The following is a 15633-nucleotide window of genomic DNA, read 5'->3' on the forward strand; positions in this document are numbered from 1 at the left end:
TTTCTGTATGCATTTCTCATCTGGAGATGTTTTATTGTAAGCAGAGATGTTGATCGCTTGTAATGAATATTTACCCTCCCTGTGTTATTATTGGGAGGATGTGCGTTGATATAGGTGGAGTTATTTTCGTCATGTGGGTGGAATAGTAATGGAATAATTTGCATGTTAGGGGCCTCAGTTTCCTATCAGGTCCGTGCGAAGGCCTCTGCATTCTGATTGGCTTGGAGGTGCCTGTTTGTGATTGGTTGGAATATGGCAATGTGCCTATTTAAACTCATTGATTTTAATTTGTAGTGTGATGCACATTCTGAGCAGCTTGAAAAAGGTCTGTGGACCGAAACAGCAGGGCTGTCGCTGCTGACAGCATACATCATGCTATTTTACCAATAAAGAGCATAAGAATACTGGATGGTGCTGACTCTATTGCTATCGATATGTTTCCAACTTGAACATCTGATGGAAACAGAGCAATGGAAGACCACTTTCACTGGCCCGGATTAAGCCAAAGCATCATCACATTTTGAGATCCTTTATCTTATAAAATCAGGTCCCAGAGTGACTACTGCCATAATCCATGGAAGAATTAACGACCTCTATCCAGAATTCATCAGCCGCTCCCCCTGTATGGTCCCATTTATTTTATTAAGGTATCAAACATTCATATCGTTGCCTAATCCCATCCAACAACCCTAACTAATACTTTCCTCCCATTGTCTTCTCACCTGAAGCTAAATCCATCACCCCAAACCCTCACGATTTAGGCATGTATCGTAACAAAAGCTGGAGCCAAAATGTACCCCTTTTCACAAAATTCCTTGGGTACTGGTGCTTGTACCCAAACACTAGTGCTCAAGTTAAACCTCTGATGGTCAAATGAACTGGTGCCATTAACCAAATGAACAGCAACACATTTTTCTTGACTGTCTTATTTTCACAAAAGATCATCATTAAGGACCCCCTAGCATATTTTTTAGTAACTGTTTATTGGCCATGGACAAGATAGCTGCCAACAATTCACTTACCTGTAAATAAAGGCATACTGCTCTTTGGACATACTGCGACCAAGTCTTTCACTAACGATGATGTCAAATTCATTTTTTGATTTTGTCTTGCTGAGAGTAAAAAAAGAAATTCTTTGAAATGTATTCATTGTAAACAGTTGAGCTCAGGAAGGAACACTGTAGCTGAATTTCTACAGTCCAGTTAATGTAAATAAAAAAATATAATATGTATATAATAAAGTAAAAGTCTAGTCAAAAGTTACTTCTCTATCTTTGGTGTGCCTATAGAGGAAAAGAGGGAAGAACATCACAGATTTTAATCAATGTATCACCAAAGTAATAACATAAAGTGATTCTAGTGAATGGATTGTGTCTAAATCTAATCAATAGGCACTTAGATGGTAATAATAATAATAATAATAATAAAAATAATTCAAGAGTTCTACCACCCCCCTTTCAACCTGCTCCCTCAGCAGGACTTCGCAGCAATTGACAGCTCAACATGCTAAATAGTTTTGCTTTCTCTGGTGCAGACTATTCTTCTTAACGGGAAGATCCGAGCTGAAAAGAAAAAACATGATCTACTTACCTGGGCCTTCCTACAGCCCGTGGCAGCCGATGCGTCCCTCACCACAGCTCCACTCCCAGCCGGTGGCCCGGGGTCCCCTCTGCTGCAGATGACCATCAGCATCTTCTGTGCCTGCGCAAGCCGAGGACCACGCCGCTCACGACCACGCCCACATAGCCTGGAGCAGGTGCAAAAGATGCCGACCTGGCGAAGTCAACATTTGCAATGGAGAGGACCCCGGGCCACTGGCTGGGAGCGGAGCTGCGGCAAGGGACAGATAAGCTGCCAGGGGCTGGAGGAAGCCCCAGTTAAGTAGATCTTGGAGTTTTTTGGAATGTATGTACAAGTCTTTTGAACAACTTTGTTGTTTTTGAATGCAGACATGTTGTGCAGTTTGTCCTTTAGCTTGTGCGCATAGTATTTAAGTGCGTTATTTAGTTGGTTGGCGTGTGTACGTACTTGTCATGTAAACAACTTGTTGTGCGGCTGGTTGTGAATTAAGTTGGACGTGTGTAGGAGCTTTTACAAAGGACACTGGGAACCTGGCACCTACTACTGTGTCACTGGACAGCTATAGCAGCATTATAGTGGAGCACTAGGTTGCAGGTGCTCCTTACTGTGGACAGTGGAAAAATGAGGAGACACTGAGGACACTGTAGAGTTTAGTAGTAATTCACTGTACAGCTGATGAGGGGGTAAACTGGGTAGCTTAAGAATGAAAGCTGTGTAAACTTGGGGGAGAGATATTGCAAACATGGCACTTACTACTGAGGCACTGGAAAGCTGGGGAGACACCACTGGTGCACTGGGAAACTATGAAAAAAAATAAGGGGGAGGGGGGTACTGGAAATACCACTGTGGTACTGAAAAGCCAAGCCCAAGATATGCTACAGGAACACTTCTAAGCTGAGGGGGAGCACTGAGTAGTGGGAGTTATAAAATAAAAAAAAGGGGGGAGGGGCACTGAAAAGTACAAGAGAAACTATGGGGGCACTTATAAGCTAAGGGGAAACACTGAGTAGTGGGAGGTACTGAGAACATGGCACTCACTACTGGGGTACTTAAAGGTACAGGAGATAATATGGAGACACTGGGAAGCTGAGGAGACATTGGGGGAGGGGTGGGGGTGGGGCAGTGGCACTACAACAATTGAGGAGACACTGGGAAGCTAACATTTTCTACTGGAATGTCAGGATTACACTACAGGGGGAGCTGAAATGTTGGGTTACAATACATGCACGCTGTGTAATAGGTTGGCGCTTTATAAGTACAATAAATAAATAAATCTAAGAAACACTATAGGGGAAGGGGAAGATCCTCAGTGGATGGAAAAACTTTTTGCAGTAGAGAAGGGGAAAGATATGTTTCTTTTACTATCTGTGTCTTTGTTGGGAGTATTCTCACTTACTCTTTAAAGGGAACCAGAGAGGAACGGGGGGTGAAAAAGGGAAAAGATTTCATACATACCTGGGGCTTCTTCCAGCCCCATAAGCCTGAATCGCTCCCACGCCGCCATACTCAGCTTCCTGGATCCGCCAGTACCGGGCCCGTCACTTCCGGCGGACACGGCCAATTGTTCGCATCACAGGGGCTCCCTCCATACACGTACGCATGCGGCTGCGCAGTAGGCAGCCACATGCGTATCTGTATGGAGAGAGCACCCTGTGATGCGGAGAATTGGCCGCGTCCGCCGGCCGACTCGCCGACTCATGGCAATGACGGGACTCGGTGGCGGCAGATCCAGGCAGTGGAGGACGGCGGTGTGGGAGCGATCCGTGCGTATGGGGCTGGAGGAAGCCCCAGGTATGTATGTGTCATCCTCTCTGGTTCCCTTTAAATGCCTAGTTATTAGTTATATAATGAGCACTTTATGACAAGCATTTGAGGATAGCATTCGCAGAAATTATTCCTACCTTTCTCTCCCAGTGCCATCCATCACCATGACAAGAGGAAAGCTTCAATGAATACATTAAAGTCATAAAAATACATAAATGCAAGTCCTTCCTCATCCCTTTTAGCACTAGTAAAAAGATTTTACTGGAATTTTAGCCAAATAACTTATTCCATATCTAAATTGTGATGCATTGACATTACCTGTTAATATTTGACATCAGAAAATGGATGGCCTTGTCCTTGTTGTCTCTGATCTCCATCAGAAGCATTATGTCACAGCGTGAAATTATCTGTGTGGCAAAAGAATCTTCACTTTATAATCAACCTCCACAGAGCAGATAACAGAGGATCCATTTACATTAGATTCTGCTCCTGATAAGGAACAGAATGTAATATCCCTACCACTCTCATATGCACACAATCTAGCAGTGTTGATCACATACATCTTGCCTCATGCTGGGCATACACGGCACGATAATGTGCCGGTATTGAGCCAGCAGCTCGATGCCGGCACGTCCCCGCTCGTTCGCACGGATCAATTCCCACGGGAACTTCCTTGTCTGCGCTTCGTTTTTGCCCATTGTCCGTCCGCGGGGATCGAGCCGGGAATCGATCCACGCGGTGATCGGACACGTCGGAAATTATCAATCGAGCCATCAGCGGCTCCATTGATAAGAAGCAGTCGAGCCGTGTATGCCCAGCATCACATACCTAGTACCAGGGCCGTATTTGTACTTTTTACAACCCAAGGCCCACTATCCCCAACTGCCCCTGAACCGACAGCATCCTACCAACCCTCCCCCCCCCCCCCCCCGCCCGCCCCTCCCAATACGGCAGGGATTCGATTGTAGTCTCCTCTGAGGACAGTTAAAGTAATGGCAGGGATTACACTATAAGCTCCTCTGAGAGCATTTAGTGACGTGATGGCAGGGATTAGATTGTAAGCTCCTTGGCAAGCGGCACATTCGACGAGTGACAGGCAGCTCAGAGATCACTGTAAGTGCCCGTTCGCTGCCCCTTCACACCCCGAGTGCCAGTTCCGGCTGTTGGTAGCCACCCACCTCTATGTGCAAATTCTGTGAAGCAGGATAAAGGTTTGGCAGGCTAACTGCTACTGCCACCCTGCTGTCCAGAGGCCGCCCCTTGCTTTCCTGGTGCCCTAGGCCATGGCCTTTGTGGCCTTGCCTGAAATCCGGCCAACCTATAACAGAAATCATGGATGAACATGTGATTGATCTAATCATTAGAGATGTCGCGAACATCAAATTCGCAAACACAAACTTACGCAAATGTTCGTGAGGAGGCGAATCTCCACAGACTTCAATGGGCAGGCGAATTTCACAAACTACAAAGACTGTTTCTGGCCACAAAAGTGATGGTAAACTTGTTTCAAAGGGTCTAACACTTGGATATGGGCATGCCGGAGGGGGGTCCATGCCAAAAGTCCCACCAAAAATTACGAAGTTGACGCAGAGTCAGGTTTTAATCCCTAAAGGGCAGAAATCACAGTACATTCCTAAATTTGAGGAATACAGGGCTACTTTTAAATGTCCAGAGTGGCAATTTAAGGGTTATGCCTGCTTCACACTGACAGACCAAATGTGTGGCACACAATTAAATAATATCACTAGAATTGGTCACTGTGTGGCTCAGTGCCAGTGTGCTCTGTCAGACAGACACTGAGAAATGCTGCAACATTTAAAACACAATTTAGTGATAATAACAGAGGCCCTGGAGCACTATTGTGCTTGTAGTGGTGGGCACTGGGCACAATGGTGGGTGCCTGTGGGCTGTGGAGTGTCGCACACACAGAAAACAAAAGCAGAAAGATGAAGTAGCCCTCAGAAGGGCTGTTTGGGGTGATTTAACAGCAATCAGCCAGTGAGGATCAAAATAAACAAGCCTAGCTAATGCTTTCCCTATCTCTAGCAAGCTCTATCTCTTCCTCTCTCTAATGCAGCCGAAGACAGACTGGAACATGGCTGGCGCTGCAGTGTTTTTATAGGGGTCGGGTGGGTCTGTGAGGGAGTGCAGGCTGATTGGCTGCTATGTGCCTGCTGACTGTAATGTAAGGGGTCAAAGTTTAACCCAATGATGATGTATGGGGCCGGGGCGAATAGCACCATGTGCTTGCTGCTTGCGGCAATCGGGAATACCTGATCTTTGCCGAATACTGCTTGCCGGCAAAGCATTCGGGCCATATGTATTAATCATGTAACCAGTTTGCAAGTCTCAGAGTGGCTGGGCATGACCATATGCCACTTCCTTTGAAGACTAAAACCGTAAACAATTGTATCCAGGTTATGAGAAACAAAATGTATCACATAATTAAATCAAGGCTATTCCATGATTTCTCCTTTTTTTAAATTAATTCTAAATTTTCAAGTTCAAGTCAGTTAGGCATCAGGCTGACAAAGAGAGCAACCCAAACTGAAAATAAACTGATGAGATAGAAAATTGTATCTATAGCCCTACTCCTAAAATAGGGCATTTTTATTGTATCCAGTGAATAATATCAGTTTTTAATGTTATTATTAGCCCAATGGATCAGGTAACCTACTTTTTTAAAAAATTTATGAGCCCACATTGGGCTCTCTTTAACCTCTCGAGACGTGGGAGGTCACCGCTCAGGCCCTGCTGGGCCGATTTGAATAAATTTTTTTTTCAAACATGCATCTAGCACTTTGCTAGCTGCGTGTTTGCTGCGACTGCCGCCACTCGCCACCGATCCGCTGCTGCCCGATGCAAAATAGGCCCCCCCCCCCCGCAGACCCTGTGAGCAGCCTGGCCAATCAGTGGGGTGGATCGGGACTCCCTATGATGTCACGACGTCAGACATCATTCCGTTCATCGCCATGGCGACGGGGAAAGCCCTGAAGGAAATCCCGTTTAGAACGGGATTTCCTGACGGGCATAGGCGCCGGCAGCGATCGGAAGGGTGGGTGGGAATCGGAAGGGAGGGGGGTATCATGTAGCTAGCGCTGGGCTAGCTACATGATAAACAAAATTGTTTAAAAAAACCATGCGCAGCCGTGCGGCTGCGCATAATCAAAACGCCAGGGAGGTTAAGTCTGATTAAATAGAAAGTGTCATTTAAAGCCCTGTATTACTAACTCCTCCAGTGAGGAAAGAAAAGAAAAAAGGAATACGAGCTAGATCTAAGTAGGATTGGGACAGTACATACACATGTTTATCTCATCATGTCCCATGTCAGTTCATGCCCCCTTTAGGCCCTGTTCACACTGCACGCGTTTCCAGCCGCGTTTTGGAAACGCGTGCAGGTGGCCGACACGCACGACATCAGACATTGCATAGAGTGCAATGTCTGATGTTCACACTGCATGCGTTCCGGACCTGTGCGGTCCGGGAACGCATGCTGCACGCATTTTTTGTAAAAACGCGTGGCTGTCCCATTCACTTTTCAGTGATGGGATCAGCCACGCAACGCATACGAACGCGGATGGCGTGCGTTCGTACGCGTTGCGGTCCGCATGCGTTGCGGTCCGCGTTCTGCAGTCTGAACGGGGCCTAAAAGATAGTGTAATGCTTTTTAGTCCCAATATTGTGTACGATCTCAGCTCGGCATAACTATAAATTATGCCCTCCTCCCCCTCAGCAAAACATTGATGGGGCCTCCAAATGTTCACACAGATTTTCCCCTTCTTCCTTGGAGACCCCCTCAGCCTGGGCGCCCATCTGCCAGTGGTCATGTGACATCATGATTCCTCTACTCATATCATGTGTGGCCACAATAGCACCTGATCTGGAAGCAGGAACCATATATTGTAATGAGAATGGGTACATAGTTTGAGGGTCCTTCAAACCCCAGGGTCCCCTGCATTTGCATGGCCTGCTCCCCACATCAAAACATACAGTGTCACCCGCGCATCAATCTTCAGTGCAACAACGTGTTAGGGGTATGAATAGTTCCCCCGCAAATAGATGGAAAAAATTGCCCTGCAGATATTTATCATGTATCAAGAAAGTTGCTCAGTACTTATCCTCCCGAGTCTGCCGGGTAGATGCTGTTGTAGCTCAGCTTGATAACTGCTGGGTGTAGACTCCCATGTGATAACCGCCTTGGCAGGCTTGGGGTAGTTTCATGGGCCATGGTTGTTCCCGGCAGCATAACCAGCAGCGCTGACTCATTTATTGTATATTTCTGCTCTCCCGATAGTCACGCCTTCTGACCTCAGCATCAAGTATCAACACCAGAAATAGTACTCTGTACTGAACCTATCCCGAACACTGAGCTTTTTCCCTCTTGCCACTACCTTACAATAGCCTTGCCCTTAAGGTGGGGCTAAACTATAGAACTGAACAGAAGGAAAACAAATAGAAATGCACCCTGTAGAGAGTTTACCTTTCTAATTCTCTTTCATTTGTGACTAAGCACAAGATGTAATTTGATCCCTTAGCTGTGTCAGCTAACTGCAGTGGCAGAGAGCTCATTGGTAAACACAGAATGTTAATAATATATCTGCTTCTATGAAAGCAGGAAGAAGATAAACTGCAGATTTATTGCAGGATTTATATCAGTTGTAACAAAGAAAATGTTTTTTTCTTCAAAAGTTATTATGCTGGTGTTTATCTTTTAGAGCAGAGACGGAATTCTGAGTTCAGGTCCACTTTAATCAAGCTTTGGCTGCCCCTAATGACAAACTGCTAACACAATCCTATCATAATAGCTTCACTACTGCCTACTACATGCCTGCACACCATGTTTGGACCCAACAATTAACCATTTGTGCCATATAAACTACTAAATGGAATACAGCAGATGGTATCAGACTTGGAGACAGAGTACTGGTTGAAAGCAAATTAAAGAGGAACTCCAGTGAAAATAATGTAATAAAAAAGTGCTTCATTTTTACAAAAATTATGGATAAATGATTTAGTCAGTGTTTGCCCATTGTAAAATATTTTAAATCCCTGATTTATATTCTGACATTTATTACATGGTGACATTTTTACTGCTGGCAAGTGATGTAGCTGCTGCTTGCTGTTTTGGCAGTTGGAAACGGCTGTAAACAGCTGTAAACAGCTATTTCCCACAATGTAACAAGGTTCACAGACAGGAAACTGCCAGACGTACCTTGGTACTCAGTGCTTCTTGTGGGAAGGGTTTCACCACAATATCAGCCATACAGAGCCCCCTGATGGTCTGCTTGTGAAAAGGAATAGATGTCTCATGTAAAAGGGGGTATCAGCTACTGATTGGGATAAAGTTCAATTCTTGGTCGGAGTTTCTCTTTAAGAAACCATATGTAATGCCAAGCAGCAGCAGCTACAGCAAATAACATTTTGGGCTAGATAAAAGGGGAAATAAAAAATGTGATGCTAATATGCCGATTCCTCTGTATAAATCACATGTAATGATGGGATAGGAAATACAGGTTGGGTGCCACTTAAACTAAATTAAGGGATGAATGGTCAAACAAAGGTTAAATCTTAGTTTAATTGGAATGGAAAAAATACAACACAGAGGCAATCTAATTAGCATAAGTGGGTGCATCCTAGGGTAATATAGAAGCTTGGCAAATGATCTCCAGGTTCTCTAGGACAAGAAAACATTGCATATGAATGGAAGGATATTTTGCTATATTGTTAGAACAGGATTATTTAAAGTTAGAGTGGTTAAAGTGTGTTACATCTTACAACAGCAAATAGTTGGCAAATTATAGATTTGCATTTAAATGCTTCGTTTACACTAAATGGTATGCACAGGTCTAATTACAAGGTTTAGCAGGGTGATATTGTGATCCAGTAAAGGCGTTTATCCCCCTGTGGCATTTCCTGTCTTGGATTATAGTACAGAGAGGTTCCAGAGGTTGAACTTTGTCTGATTTCAACCTTGATAACGATGTAACTTTACAAAAACCCTAACCTTATCTTAGCACTAACCTGAGTCTCTAACCCTCATGCTAAACTCCTCTAACCTTTGTACTGCATAAAACAGTACCTCATTGATAGAAACAAAATTCCACCAAACTAACTAGTACTACCTTATACTGAGTTAACTGCTTCATTCAAAGTGTAGTTAATACAGCTATGTATGTAAAAGCACTATTCTGCTGACCACCTAGATAGCCTCTGAAATATTCTACGTAAACATAAACTTTCTCAAAGTCTTTGGCTGTACACAAACTTAGCAGCCTCTTCATTTGCCAGTGCGCCAGCTCAAAGTGTCTGTGCCAAACCGTAGGGGGAGTGGGCAGGTTGGATGGGGGTGCGCTTTTCTTGCACAAACATGAGTTGACCAACTTTCAGCTATGATCATGAGGCTCTTGAGAGTGAGAGGGCAGACTGAGGCACAGCCAATAATCTACATATGTTTTTGAGTGCTTTCAATTTATCATAGATTTGCAGAATTATTCTTGGAGAAATTCAGATTGTTACTTATTAATCCTGTAAACTGTCAAAACATCTACTTATTAGCTGATTTCCTGATTATGTGCAATGTGTAGTGAATATCAGAGAGCATTACACAGAGTAATATGTACTGACCTTTTGAAGCACAAGGGTAACTTCAGGCTTGGCACACTTGGCTTCTCCAAGAATTTGTACATTGAAGGAGCATATTCGAAGGCTTGCAGCACCAATGAAACACAATGCAAGTAGCAGAGGGATCGACTTCATGGCTTTCTCGCCAGGAAAGATGTATTCAGCTCCCTGCCTGTTCCAGACTGAGCACTCTGCTGGAAGTCCCATGTGAAAGCCCCTGTGTAATCAAACAGGAACTGCAAGCTCCTCCACATCTGCACATTTCTGCATGTTTATTGGCACTTTACTGTAAATCCTTCTACTTAAAAAAAGCACATAGGGTTTCTATTTGCTTAGAGTGATTTGTTTAGGATAAGCACACTTCTATATGCTAGATCAAAACCAACGTGATAGACTTGTGATCAAAAAAGGAATTATAACTCAATGCTGATCATATTGATATATTGTATATACTATTTAGGTCAGCACCAACCATATATTAAATACAAAATTGTGTCTAATTATTCCTTGTGCAACTGGTCAAAAACAGAATATCATTCAAAGGAGAATAAAAACCATACTAGCACCTGGGAAAATAAGGACTTAATAAGGACTTATTCAATTTATATTCCCTGGTGGGATTGTGGTTTTTCTTCTCCTTTGCATGACATTCTGTTTATGACCAGTTGCACAGGAAATAATTGAACACAATTTTGTGTTTTGTATTTGTTATATGGATGGTGCTGACCTAAATAGTATTAGTAGTGATCTAGTATATCAATATGATCAGCAACTGGTTATGATTCTTCTCCTTTGCATGACATATTGATTAGAGATGGCCCGAACGGTTCGACCGTAAAATTATTTGCGCAAACTTCAGTGGTTCGCGTTCGCGGTGAACCACAAACTTTATGCAAGTTTGACCCGCCCCCTATATTACATCATTAGGGTCAACTTTGACCCTCTACATCACAGTCAGCAGGCACAGGGTAGCCAATCAAGCTATACTCCCTCCTGAAGCCCCCCCCCCTTATAAAACGCAGGCTGCGTCAGTCATTTCCCTCACTCGTGTGGCTGCAGTAATTAGAGAAGGAAGAGAACCTTGCTGCTGACAAGGAAGGCTTAGTAGAGCTCTTGTGTTAGGCTTGTTAGGTTGCTCCTTCTTGCTGATCTTATTGCTAAAAAGCACTCCTCATCTTCAACAGCTCTTTTGAAAGCTAATGTTGTTCTTGTGATCTATTTTTTGTGTGTGGGTGCCACAGACACTTGTGTTGCATATACAGTCTTGGTAATTCCTACTGTGCCACTGCCAGGCCCAGCACATTCAGTGACTACCTGTGTGTGTGACAGGCAGCTGCACATTTGTAATACCAATCACTGCATACCCACCTGTTGTTGTTCAGTGCCCCTACCTACCTACATAACCGCACGCAGTGTCACTGCACCTGTTCACGGTACCTGTGTGTGTGTGTGTGTGTGTGTGTGTGAAACAGGTGCACATTTGTAATACCAATCACTGCATACCCACCTGTTGTTCAGTGAACCTACCTACCTACCTACCTACCTATGTGACCACACGCAGTGTCACTGCACCTGTTCACAGTACCTGTGTGTGTGTGACAGGTGCACATTTGTAATACTAATCACTGCATACCCACCTGTTGTTCAGTGCAACTACCTACTTACCTGCGTGACCGCACGCAGTGTTATATACCACTAGTCACTGCACCTGTTCACGGTACCTTTGTGTGTGACAGCTGCAAATTTGTAATACCAGTCATTGCATAATTGTTCACACTCAGTACCTGTGTGACCGCACGCTGTGTAATATACCAGTCCTTGCATACCTGTTAACTGCACCTGTGTGACAGCTGCACATTGTATTGTAATACCAGTCAATGCATACCTTTCACTGCACCTGTGTGACTGCACATTGTATTAGTCAAGTCAGTGCATACCTTTCACTTTATCCCCCTCGATATAGACAAAACAGGTAGAGGCAGAGGCAGGGGCAGACCCAAAGGCAGGCCACCCGGCAGGTCTATTCTAGGTCATGCTGATGTGATTTCGTGCAGCCCTGGACCAAAGTACAGTGCTCAGAAGAAGGCACATCCCATCAACTCCCAAGCTTGTCAGGACGTGGTTGACTATTTAACACAGAACACCTCATCTTCCGCAACCACCAACGCTACTATAAACACCACATCCGCTGCATTTGACACTTCGCAGGAGTTATTTGGTTGGGAATTAACTGATTCACAGACATTATTGTTACAACCAGATGAAGTCGCTAAGCAGGTTACACCATCTCATATGTCTGAATTAGGCGACACTATGGACGTAACGTGTGAGGAGGAGGATGATGAAGTACCTGCTGTTGGTGCAGTTTATGAGGTGTTTGAGGCAAGCGAAGCTGGGGAGGATGATTATGATGATGATGATGATACGGATGACACGTGGGATCCTAAGAGACATGATGACCAGGGGGACAGTTCAGAGGGGGAGTCAGAGAGGAGTAGGGTTGCTGAAAGAAGCAGGGGGAACTCGTCTTTAGAAACAGCTGGTGGCAGTGTCCAGTGTCATGTATTGCCACCTATGGACAGCCAGCCAACATAGTGCCATCACCCCAGGGGGCTCAGCGGTTTTGGAAATTTTTTCGTGTCTGTCTCAGATCAGAGCAATGCCATCTGTTCTCTCTGCCACCAAAAAGTGAGCCGTGGAAAGGCCAACAGCCCTGTAGGGACAACTGCCTTACGAAGGCACATGGAATAAAGGCACAAACTGCAATGGGAAGCGCACCAGAGGAAAAGCAGCACACAAAAGCAAAGCCATCCTCCTTCTCCTCTTCCTGCTTCAGGTGCATCATCTTCAGCCGCTTTCTCCCTTGCACCTTCACAATCACAGCCACCCTCCTCCACTCTGCTTCTCACCTTGAGCGATTTCTGCACCTCTGCCCACAGCAGCAGCCAGGTGTCCGTGAGGGAAATCTTTGAGCGGAATAGGCCAATTTCTGCCAATCACCCCCTTGCCCAGCATCTGACAGCTGGCTTGGTGGAACTGTTAGCTCGCCAGCTGTTACCATACCAGTTGGTGAACTCTGTGGCCTTCCAAAAATTTGTGGCCATTGGGACACTGCAGTGGAAGATACCAGGCCGCAATTATTTCTCCAAAAAGGCGATTCCCAAACTGTACCATGAAGTTGAAAGGCAAGTGGTGTCATCTCTGGCACGCAGCGTTGGGTCAAGGGTCCACCTGACCACAGATGTCTGGTCTGCCAAGCACGGTCAGGGCAGGTACATTACTTACACAGCCAATTGGGTCAACCTGGTGACCGCTGGCAAGGAGGGGGTACGTGGCTGTGCAGCGGACCTAGTGACACCTCCACGGCTTGCAGGCAGGCCTGCTGCCACCTCCTCTCCTCCTCTACATCCTCTTCGCTGTCGTCCTCCTCCTCCTTCTTGGCTGAGTGGCAGTTCAACTCTACTGGTGCTGCGATCTCCTCTCCAGCTACACAGCCCCAGCTCCTCAGGGCCTATGCTGCATGCCAGGTATGACGGTGTCACGCCATCTTAGACATGTCTTGCCTCAAAGTGGAGAGTCACACTGGAGCAGCTCTCCTGGCTGCTCTGAACAAACAGGGGGATCAGTGGCTGACCCCGCACCAACTGGAGATCAGCTACGTGGTGTGTGACAACAGCAGCAATCTCATTTCGGCTTTAAATTTGGGAAAGTTGACACATGTACCCTGCATGGCACATGTGCTGAATCTCATAATTCAGAGATTTGTGTCTAAGTACCCATTCTTGCTGTCCATGGAATGCGAAGCAACAGTTGCCAGTAGAGGTGTAGCGAACGTTTCGCCGGCGAACGGTTCCAGGCGAACTTTGGGGGTTCGCGTTCGCCTGCACCAGGCGAACTTTTGCGTAAGTTCGATTTGCCCCATAATGCACTATGAGGGTCAACTTTGACCCTCTGCATCACAGTCAGCAGGCACATTGTAGCCATTCAGCCTACACTAAGCCCTGGAGCCCCACCCCCCTTATATAAGGCAGCCTCCAGCGGCCATTACAGTCATTCGTCTGCCTGCTATTAGACAGACTAGGGAGAGCTGCTGCAGACTTGTTCTTCTAGGGACAGATTAGTTAGGTTCTTGGCTGCTTAGCTTGCTCCTGGCTGATAGTTATTGCTTTTATAGCACCAGGGCCGGCCCGCCCATGAGGCCGGGTGAAACGTTTGCCTCAGGCGGCACTTCTGGGGGGGCGGCGCCCGCCCGTCCGTGGGTGTGGAGGGCCGCCCGAGCTGGAGGGGATAGTGGGCAGGAAGGGGGTATTGGGCCTAGCGGCGGGGAGGGGGGTCGGACCCCCCCTCCCTCGCCTGGGTCCCTAGTCCTCCGCTCCTCTCCAGCTTGTTAGGTCGCTGGCTGGCTGCAGCTATAAGAGGCAACGGGCGGGGATCACCCACCTTCCTCGTTCCAGCGTGCGCTCCACTGACGTCACTTCCTGCGGCGTAGCAGGAAGTGACGTCAGTGGAGCGCAGGCTGGAACGAGGAAGAGGTGAGTGATCCCCGCCCGTTGCCTCTTATAGCTGCAGCCAGCCAGCGACCTAACAAGCTGGAGGGGAGCGGAGGACGGGGGACCCAGGCGAGGGAGGGGGGGTCCGACCCCCCTCCCCGCCGCTAGGCCCAATACCCCCTTCCTGCCCGCTATCCCCTCCAGCTCGGGCGGCCCCCGCACACCCACGGCTTGGGGGGGGGGGGGGGCGGCGTCTTCTTTAAAATTTGCCTCAGGCGGCAAATGGTCTAGGGCCGGGCCTGTATAGCACCCCTCAATAGCTCTTGTCAGAGCTCATCCTGTACTTTTTTTTTTCTTCTGTGTGTCAAACTGACACTTTTGTTGCATGCACAGCATTGCTAATTGATAGTGTGTGTGCCACTGCCAGCAGCCCAGCACATTCAGTGACTACCTGTGTGTGTGACAGGGAGCTGCACATTGTACTATCCAGTACTGCATATACCCCAGTACCTGTTGTGTATACTTAACCCACCTCATCACTGCATATATCTAGCGTTGTGTTGAGTGAACCCAGCTCACTGCATCTAACTAGCTGTTGTGTTGAGTGAGAACCCACCTGGCCACCTCACTGCATCTAACTACCTGTTGTGTTGAGTGAGAACCCACCTCACTGCATCTTAAGTACCTTTACTGTTCAGTGAACCCAGCTCACTGCATCTAACTACCCAGTACCTGTTGTGTATACTTAACCCACCTCATCACTGCATATACCTAGCGTTGTGTTGAGTGAACCCAGCTCACTGCATCTAACTAGCTGTTGTGTTGAGTGAGAACCCACCTGGCCACCTCACTGCATCTAACTACCTGTTGTGTTGAGTGAGAACCCACCTCACTGCATATAGCTAGCATCCCCCCGAGATGGACAAAATGGACAAACCAGGTAGAGGAAGAGGTAGAGGCAGACCCAGAGGAAGGCCACCAGGCACCGGCAGGTCTGTGCGAGGTGGTGTTGCTCTGATTTCGTGCGGACCTGCCCCAAAATACAGTGCTCAGAAGAAGGCACGTGCCATCACTTCCCAAAATCGTAAGGAGGTGCTTGAGTATTTAACACAGAACACCACATTTGGTGGTGGTGGTGAAATAACTGATTCCCAGCCACTACTGTCACAACAACAAG

The 15633-nt window shown here is 46.5% G+C and overlaps 1 protein-coding gene across 6 annotated transcripts in view; it reads right to left on the reverse strand.

The window, feature by feature from the left end:
* The window catches only part of DNASE1L3 (deoxyribonuclease 1L3), a 79309-nt gene that overhangs the window by 36141 nt on the left and 27535 nt on the right, over nucleotides 1-15633 (reverse strand). For 2 of the 6 annotated variants that reach the window (XM_068253737.1, XM_068253738.1), the window contains exons 1-3: nucleotides 9970-10134; nucleotides 3664-3752; nucleotides 1023-1112 (exon numbers count right to left, since the gene is read on the reverse strand). In XM_068253737.1, the coding sequence (XP_068109838.1) occupies nucleotides 1023-1112; nucleotides 3664-3752; nucleotides 9970-10101 (311 nt within the window). In that variant the 5' untranslated portion in view covers nucleotides 10102-10134. Of the gene's footprint in view, nucleotides 1-1022; nucleotides 1113-3663; nucleotides 3753-7459; nucleotides 7523-9969; nucleotides 10135-15633 lie in introns of those variants that run through there. The other 4 variants (XM_068253739.1, XM_068253740.1, XM_068253742.1 and 1 more) reach the window with 3 other exon arrangements.

The sequence above is a fragment of the Hyperolius riggenbachi genome, chromosome 9, assembly GCF_040937935.1.
Source record: "Hyperolius riggenbachi isolate aHypRig1 chromosome 9, aHypRig1.pri, whole genome shotgun sequence".
NCBI lineage: Eukaryota > Metazoa > Chordata > Amphibia > Anura > Hyperoliidae > Hyperolius > Hyperolius riggenbachi.